The sequence below is a fragment of the Fulmarus glacialis genome, unplaced genomic scaffold, assembly GCF_000690835.1.
Source record: "Fulmarus glacialis isolate BGI_N327 unplaced genomic scaffold, ASM69083v1 scaffold24519, whole genome shotgun sequence".
NCBI lineage: Eukaryota > Metazoa > Chordata > Aves > Procellariiformes > Procellariidae > Fulmarus > Fulmarus glacialis.
This window is the reverse complement of record NW_009231724.1, coordinates 9,774-17,667: the sequence shown is the minus strand read 5'-3', so window position 1 is coordinate 17,667 and position 7,894 is coordinate 9,774. Positions and strand designations below refer to the sequence as shown.

Below are 7,894 nucleotides of genomic sequence, written 5' to 3'. Positions count from 1 at the left end.
AGCAGAAGATTTACGACAATATTACCTTTCTTGAGCCGTGGAGTCAATCACAGTGGGCCTCAGTCGTAATTATACGTCTAAATACATCCCTGTGTTGCTCACTGCTGCCATTCCCGGTGTCAGACAGAGGTGGGTTCGTCGCCTGCCAACCCTGCTCTCATCAGGGCTCGGCTGCAATACCACGGAGCCGCTTGATCAAAGGCGAGCGATCGAGCTCCCCTTCACCACCTTAGAATTTGCCTATTCTTGTATCACGGAGAGAGTGGTTTGTTAATTATTTACATAGCAGACATTTCATCTGGAAAAGAGGAGGAAAACCACATAAAAGGGAATTTTTGAATGAGGTGTGATAATTAAGTGCTAGTCATTGTATATTTTTGTATCCCAGTGTTATCTGAACTTTATTTTACTTTAAACTGTTTTTCCATGGCTTTGTGACTTAAATTGTACAAAGTAGGAAAGCTGTGGCAAACAGGGGCAGCTCCATTATGTAAAGACTAATCACCCATTTTCCTTTGAAATTATTTGGGGATCATTTGTGTTCCCAAATGGCCTCTTGGTGAATCTGAAGGGAGATGGAATTAGATGAAGGTCGTGGGTTGCTGGTGCCTGTCAATTCCCAATGTGAAGACATTTGAATGGGGGGACTGACTATTGAATATTTTTTCATCTGTGACAATTTACAATTACTACAGCTTTCCCTATTCTTTCCGAGACCAAATAAATTGAAAAATAAGAATCCTGAGATAATGATAAATCTGTCTCTCTATCTTGAGAAGTAGATGGCTTTGCATGTTTTGTTTATTCTCCACTGGCAATTTTTCCTGGAAGTAGCAATTTAAGCAGGATAAGTTTAGCAGGTTTAGTCACAACAGTGATAAGACATGTAACTGCAATAAGAGCATCCTCCTTTCCCAGCTAGTGAAACGCAGATAGGAACAGTCCTGTGCTATCCTTTCATGCTGCTTTTTTTATGAGAAGTGGTAGATTTCTGAGCAGTACATCCAAAATATCCAGTGGGACCCTGTAACTGCTGCTAATTACTCCCCGTGTCTAATGCAGGAGCTGCCTCAGGGTCTGCTGTTACTCAGACAGCAACACTAGCCTGGAAGAGCCCATGTCTGAACGTTTCCTTTTACAGAAACCACTCTGAGCTCCCTAAAGCAGCCGCACGCGGATGGTCCCCCGGCGGTGCCGTCACCGCATCAGCGGAGAGACTCGGACAGATACTGCCAGCTCTGCGCAGCCTGGTTCAACAACCCCATGATGGCACAGCAGCACTACGACGGCAAAAAGCACAAGAAGAACGCGGCCAGGGCCGACCTCCTGGAGCAGCTGGGGAAGACCCTGGACCTGGGAGAGCTGAGAGGTGAGAGCACCGGTACGCAGAGAGCAAGGACCTGCTCCCGCGGGATCTAGTGACCGCAGCGATGCCGCCCTTGCCCGCCGCGGCCACTGTTGCTCTGGTCAAGTGGTGCAGGGGAGACCGTGGTGCTCTTACTGCTTTATGAGGTTCCCACTACCGTAAAAAAAAAATCCCCTTCTCTAAGATGACAGTCTGCAGTTTTAGCAGCCTCCTTTAAAAGTTGTTTCCTAGATATTCCTTTTGCCTCTTGGTAAAATAGTCCCTTCCATTAGCGCACGCTTCTGTCCTCCAGCAAATTGGGCTGTCGCCGTGAGCCGAGGCACGATAAAGCGCTCAGCCCCGCAGGGAGCTGGGGACGGGGATGGCAGAGCACTCCCCACACCTCCCTGACGGAGAGCTGGGCATTAGCTGTCTGTTGTGATTTAATGAGTGCTTGTAAAACACTGCAGTGGCCCTGGGTCGGCAGCAGAGAAGAGGAACCGAGCATTTGCTGTGGGTGTGTTAAACACAAGTTTTCTGTGTCCCCGCGGGAGGGAGAGCAGCCGTCCATCCCCCCGCCTGTCCGTGCGGCCCCGCCGGGAGCGGCTCCGGCCCCCGGCGCCTGCTGACAGAGACGCGCCGACTTCACCGGCCGAGGATGCGGCCAAGACCGAAGCGCCTTTTAATACAGAGGTGTCATTACAGGAGGAGAGGTACGAGCCTCCTGTTGAAAGTTCTCTCTCTGGTCCTGATTATAATCCTGTACGCACACAGTGTGTTTGACTGAAGTAGGCTGAGGAAAAAGCGCGGGTTTGATTTTCAAAACCATGGGGAGAGAAGTCTGGTTTGCCAGCAAGACATTGCATTAACATTTTAAAATACCTTTTTTTTCCCTTGCTAAATGAAATAATTTTCCATTAAATACTAATGACTATGCAGTATACTGTGCATTTCTTCATCTCAAATAAACCTTGTAATGGTTATCCAGATCCTTCGTGTGCTACCTAGTGTGACTCACAATGCCATAAATGATTCATGTGGCTGAGTCACTGCCTGCTGTTGAAAATATGCAGGGAAATAAAACCTGGGACAATAACATGGAAATGCTTAGTACTTTGAACTGTGCCAAGCTCAAGAGTGGCTGAGGATGTCATTATCTGTAAATAAATCAATTGTGAAGTGTTTTATTCATTTAGCTTGTGCCTAGGAGAGTTGAAATTGGAGGGCTTTACATACTCATCAGCCCGTGTTGGTTTTTAACTTTACGGTGGTTCTGTGCATGGTTGGGATTTGCAGCTGAATCCAGTGTGGTCCTGCCAGCGTCCATCGACCGCAGGGGAGGGGGACCGCAGGGCTGTGCCGTGGCTGTACACATCCCAGGTGCCAGGGAAGCCAGCTCTGGTCCTCTGCTTGGACCCTCCAGGCCGTTGTTTCCGAGTCTGCAGCCTGCGGGCGCCCAGCGCTTTCTGACGCTGACGAGCTGCGCAGCCAGGCTCGGTGAGCCCCGGCAGATGTCCTTGAGCCGCCGATGGTGTCCTGCAGAGCTTGCCGCTGCTGCTGGAGGAGCAGTACGGCTGGGAAATCCTCTTTTTCACAGTTTTTCTAAACTAGGGGGTGTGATGTGCTCTCCTGCAATGTTGAGCTGGGAGGCTAGAGCAGATCTCTACAGATGTAGAAGGCAGATCTCTGCAGTAGCCAACACAGAACGAGATCTGCCTTCTGTCTGAGAAAGTAGCCTTACCGTGGCAGATGAAGTCATATCTGACCTCAAGAGAAACGATAACAGTGGCAGTTCAGAGATACGCAGTGGCGGTCTGTCCCAGGCTGTCAGCGAAGTCTTGTCTGACCATTGCTTTCGGCGTCCAGCGGGTTTGGTGTCCGACGGTGCGTGGCAGGGATGACAGCCGTGTGCTGCTCTTGCTCTGCGCTTGTTTTGCTACCTTGGTATTCGCTAGAATGCAAACTCATTTCCTTTCCATGCTACCGCCGGTGGCTTCTCCCATCACAACTTAAATATTAATTCTATTTTGACTACTGTCGGAGACAAACATTTGATGCATTGTGTGAGCCTGGAACAAGCAGTGCTGGTTGAAGTAAAACATTCCAGCAGCCTTTGATGTTTTGATAATGGCTATAAGAAAATATTTATTGATAAATATGAATGTGTATTTGGAGACATAAGAATAGAGATATATTTTTGGACAGCTGATACTTACAGGAAACAAAAGCATTGATTCTTCTTGCCAAGTGCTCATCCTGCAATTTTGGAGTCCTGTTTTCATTTCAGAAATGAGAAAGGGGAGAGAAAAAGGAACAAGAAACCTCACTAACAGCACCGTTTCTCTAGTCTGTATTGAGTTAAAGTTGCAATCCATGCGGGTGCAGAGCCACGCAGTCCACGCGCTGTGGCCGAGCGGAGGGCGCGGTGCGGGTTCTTCGGCAGCGCACGCCGCTGCCCTGCGCAGGGTCCAGCCTGGTCTCTCTGAGCAGCTTCGTGCGGCTTTCAGCCTTGCCAGCACAGCCGGTGCAGGACCCCCTGCTCCGAGGGCTGGCCTGGAAACCCCTCTGCGCTTACTGCTTGGGGGAGCGCGCGGACATACCCTGAAAGAGGGAGAAACGAGGAGTTTCCTTCCCGCAGAGCTGCCTCCTCCAGCTGCCGCTGCACCCCAGCCGATCCTGGAGCAGATCATAAAAAGGCAAAAACTGGCGGGTACGGTAACAAACCCTGAATTCTGGGCTCTTGCCCCGACAGCTCGCGCCTGTTCAGCAACAGGGAGCAGAAGCTGCTCCGTCGGAGGCTCCGGCGCGGCTCCGTCTGGCAGCTCTCGCCTGCCCGCAGCCTGCGCCAGGCAGAAAGCGAACTGCGTTTTTGCTCCGTCAGGTCACATTTCACCAGTTTTACCTCGCGTCTGGCGTTATCCATTGCTGAGCTCTCTTTCGTTCCTCCTCTAATGCAGGTGGGCTGTGCAGGGGCCGAGGCCTCGCAACAGAGGCTGGCAGATCTCATTCATGGGGAATTTAATTAATAACGGATTCTGCTTACTGCTGGTGCTGAGCCAAAACCCCACAGCAAAATGCTCTCTCTTTGAAGGCTGGTGCAGTGTTTGAAAGCCTGGGCTTCGTTAAGTGGATTCAGTGTGCCCTTTCCTTTCCTACGCGTACGCCTTTGAATGAACGAAATGAGCAGAAGGCTCAACGTAGAGACAGACCCTCCTTCGTCTCGTCGGTGTTCGTACCCTGCGCTTCAGCGCCTTGCCAAGGCGCCTTGGGCTCTCTTTGATGCCTGCCAGTGAAACTTGAATTTTACGTCGCGAGGGATTCAGATTCAGGGCCGGCCGTGTGTACCTGGAGCTGATGGGGTGGGATCCTGTCAGCCGCAGGAGCGTGGGTCGTATTCCCCCGGCACTTGGTCCCTGGTGAGCAAGAAAAGCAGCAGGCCCTGGAGCAGAGGCTGGTGCCTCTCGAGGGGATGACACTGTGAATCCCTAAAATAAAGTGCAGCAGCCTCTGCGGCGTCGGGACGGCTGCACAGGGGTGTTGTCACCTGAAGCCTTTGTATTTTCAGGTAAATTGTCACACTTGCAGATGCTATCTTGAAAAATCAGGGACAGAGCTGAGTTTCATTTTCATTCTTTTTTTTTTGGAAAGAGCTGAGTTTCATTTTCCTTCTCAGCTCATAATTTCTTTGTATGCCTTATAAATACTTTTCGTTCTGTGCTGTCACTTTTGGTTAGTAAAAAGCGGTTTAACAAGTACTCCCCTGGAATGTGTTTTAATGCATTTTATGCAGAATGACATTATTGACTTGACTTGTTAATATTTTATTTAATGGATATAGGAGCACATTCAATTTTACATGAGTGCATGTCATGATGCGGGGTAGGGAATGCTGATGTGTCGTGAGGATGCAAAAGTAGGTGTGAATACGGACAGAGCACAGCACTGCCTAACACGGACTCTGGCTGGGACCACCTTCCTATTGCAGACTGCCTGCGGAGCTAACACTCACCTCCAGCACGCTTTGGTTGGCTGCACTTTATGAAACCGCAGTTTCAGCCAAGTTGGCAGCTTTGGTAAGCTCCGGTGAGATCAAATACTGTTAATTTTGATACTCTGGAGGTGATTGTTGCCTGTGGTTTCAGCCTGCAGTTTATCTGAGGCTCGTTTCCTTCTCCGTGTCTCGTTTTGGTGGAGTTCATGTCGCTCTCATGTCTCTTCTGTACAAGTCCATCTCAGGATGCCAGATTGATCCCAGCCACAGGAACCACGATCCCGGGTGCGAGGCGAGCGGGAGTGCAGCCGCCCCGGGGCGGCGCGGTGTTGGGGCGGCGCGGTGTGGTTTCTGGTGCCTTGCCGACCGGCCAGTCCAGCCCCGGCATGTTTCCATCCATATAAAACATTCCCATGTGTGCTAGCAGACGTGTGATTCTGCTGAGCGCGAGTGAGTTCACAGAATCGGCCCGTTCTGCGGCCATTTTCCAGCCGGCGGGAAGAGCCGCTGCGGTGGAGCAGTGCCGAGTCCCTCCCGTGCTGGGCGCGGGGAGGAGGGACAGGATTCCCCCTTCTTCATCGTCATGAGCAGCTTGACGTGCTGGTGGAAAAAAATCAGTGTCCCCAGTTAGGAACTCTAATCGCTGATGGCGTTTCCACCTACACAAGTAATTAAGATTCAATAAGGCTGCTGTTAATGTATGCTGTTAAATTAGCTGCTGAGCATTAGAACCGTATTGCCTTAATTTAAAGTATTACCAGTTTCTTACTTCCCCAGTCCCGATCTCTGCCGTACGGTGGTCATGGCATGGTCCGAGGGCTTGGTCTGCAGCAAGATGCTGCCCATGTCAGCCGTGCAATGCCTTTTCCATCCTTTTCCCTGTGTTGTGGCACAAACGTATGTGGTTTGTGACTTCTGTTGGCTTAATAAAGGAAACAGGAGCTGCCAGCTATGGAGAGAGGGTTTGGCTATAAAACCATTGCTGCTGCATCAAGAATAAATTCAGTAAGGACAGCATCCATAAGCATATTTGCAATTTGATTTTTGTTCCATGCCACATCATGACACATAAAAATATAGCTGCCTATTTACATATTTCTGCATTATTGCTTACTTGCTGTTTTCAAGTGCTCATCTGAATATTTTTGAAATATTTTTTTGAAGATGACATTTAACTTCATGTTGGACCAAATTCCTAGGTGAGAGATGTATGAGGTGTTTGAGAAAAGTGGGACTGTTAGTATAGCTAGTGTCTGAAGTTCAAAAAAGGAAAAGTGATTTTTTGGGAGTCTGTAGATACAGCCGGGGAATGGTAGGTGTGTATATCGCCTATGCAGTTAATTATGGTAAGCATAGAGTGATCAAATTTGAGAATGCCACACATTACTTGTTCTATATGAATTGTTTTAACAATTTCTGCAAAGAACTAATGCTGTGGAAAGTCAAAAGAGACTATTACATGGTACATTAAAACTGTTCCTTGAGAGCGCAGCAGCCCATGGTAAGAATTCCACAACTCTGGTATTTTTAAGCTGAGCCCTTCAATTAAGCTTGAAACGCTCCGTTCAGATCTTCATGGAAGTGAATCAGTGCAAAGCAGAAACCTGACCACAGAGACTCTAAAAGTTGCAATTCCCTTTTTTTCTAGGAGGACAGGACAGAAATTACTTTAGCATCATGGTTTACTGTAATGCCAATGTAGGTGTAATGTCAGCGATGCTAATGCAGTCCGTGATGCCAAGGGAATTACTAGGATGCTAAAATACAAAAGAGAGGGGGAGAGAAGAAACCACTCGCTGACACTCAGCATAGTAAGGAGACAACAGAGTCAGGGTCTGGAAACAGTTAAGTCTGCATTTATATGCTTAATTCCTGTCAGGTTTTGCCCTACATACCAGAGGCAGGAGCCCTCAGATTGCTGTCGCTCTCAGGGATGTCCAGAAGGGGAACAGGCGTTAATGTACGATCAGCCGCACTCTGTCTTTTCGGTGAAGACATGTTAGATGAGGCAGGGAAGCGACTAACCTGGACGGAACCCGCTGTACCCTTTCCCCAAGGTAGAAGAATAATGGAGTTAAATTGTAGTTGCGCTGCAGGGAGAAGAGAAGCGAGCCCCGTCCTGTCCTGGGGACGCTGCCGCGCTCGGGTTTGTACCGAGCCTCCCTGTCGTGTTGCCAGGTTTGCTCCGTTTATAGAAACCAGAAAGTGCTTTGTTTTCCTGCCCACCGCGGGGACGCAGCCCTTCCCTTACGCTGTGCCATCGCGGCGCCGGCACGGGGCGGGCTGCTCCCCCGGCCCCGGGTGCCACCAGCGACTGCTGCTGGTCAGTGTCTTTGGGGTCTGGGTCCCGTCCCTCGGGCTGGGATGCCGCCCGGTCCTCTGGCCCGCGAGGGTCCGGCTGAGGGCACGCCAGCGGCCGGGATGCTGCCCGGCACAGGGACTGGGAGCATCAGGTGTTGCAGAAGGGCAAGGAACTGGTTTTGTTGTTGTCAAGGTTCCTAAAAGAGGCTTCTTGTTTCTCCCACAAAAATAGATTTGGAAACCAGCTAGCGGCTGCG

At 49.9% G+C, this 7,894-nt stretch overlaps 1 protein-coding gene across 1 annotated transcript in view; it reads left to right on the top strand.

Moving 5' to 3' along the window:
• Positions 1-1,141: 1,141 nt before the first annotated feature.
• The window catches only part of ZMAT4 (zinc finger, matrin-type 4), a gene marked incomplete at both ends in the record, with an annotated part of 9,722 nt that continues 2,969 nt past the window's right edge, over positions 1,142-7,894 (top strand). Inside the window, one exon of the mRNA XM_009584679.1 lies at positions 1,142-1,369. Within this exon, the coding sequence (XP_009582974.1) occupies positions 1,142-1,369 (228 nt within the window). The remainder of the gene's footprint in view (positions 1,370-7,894) is intronic.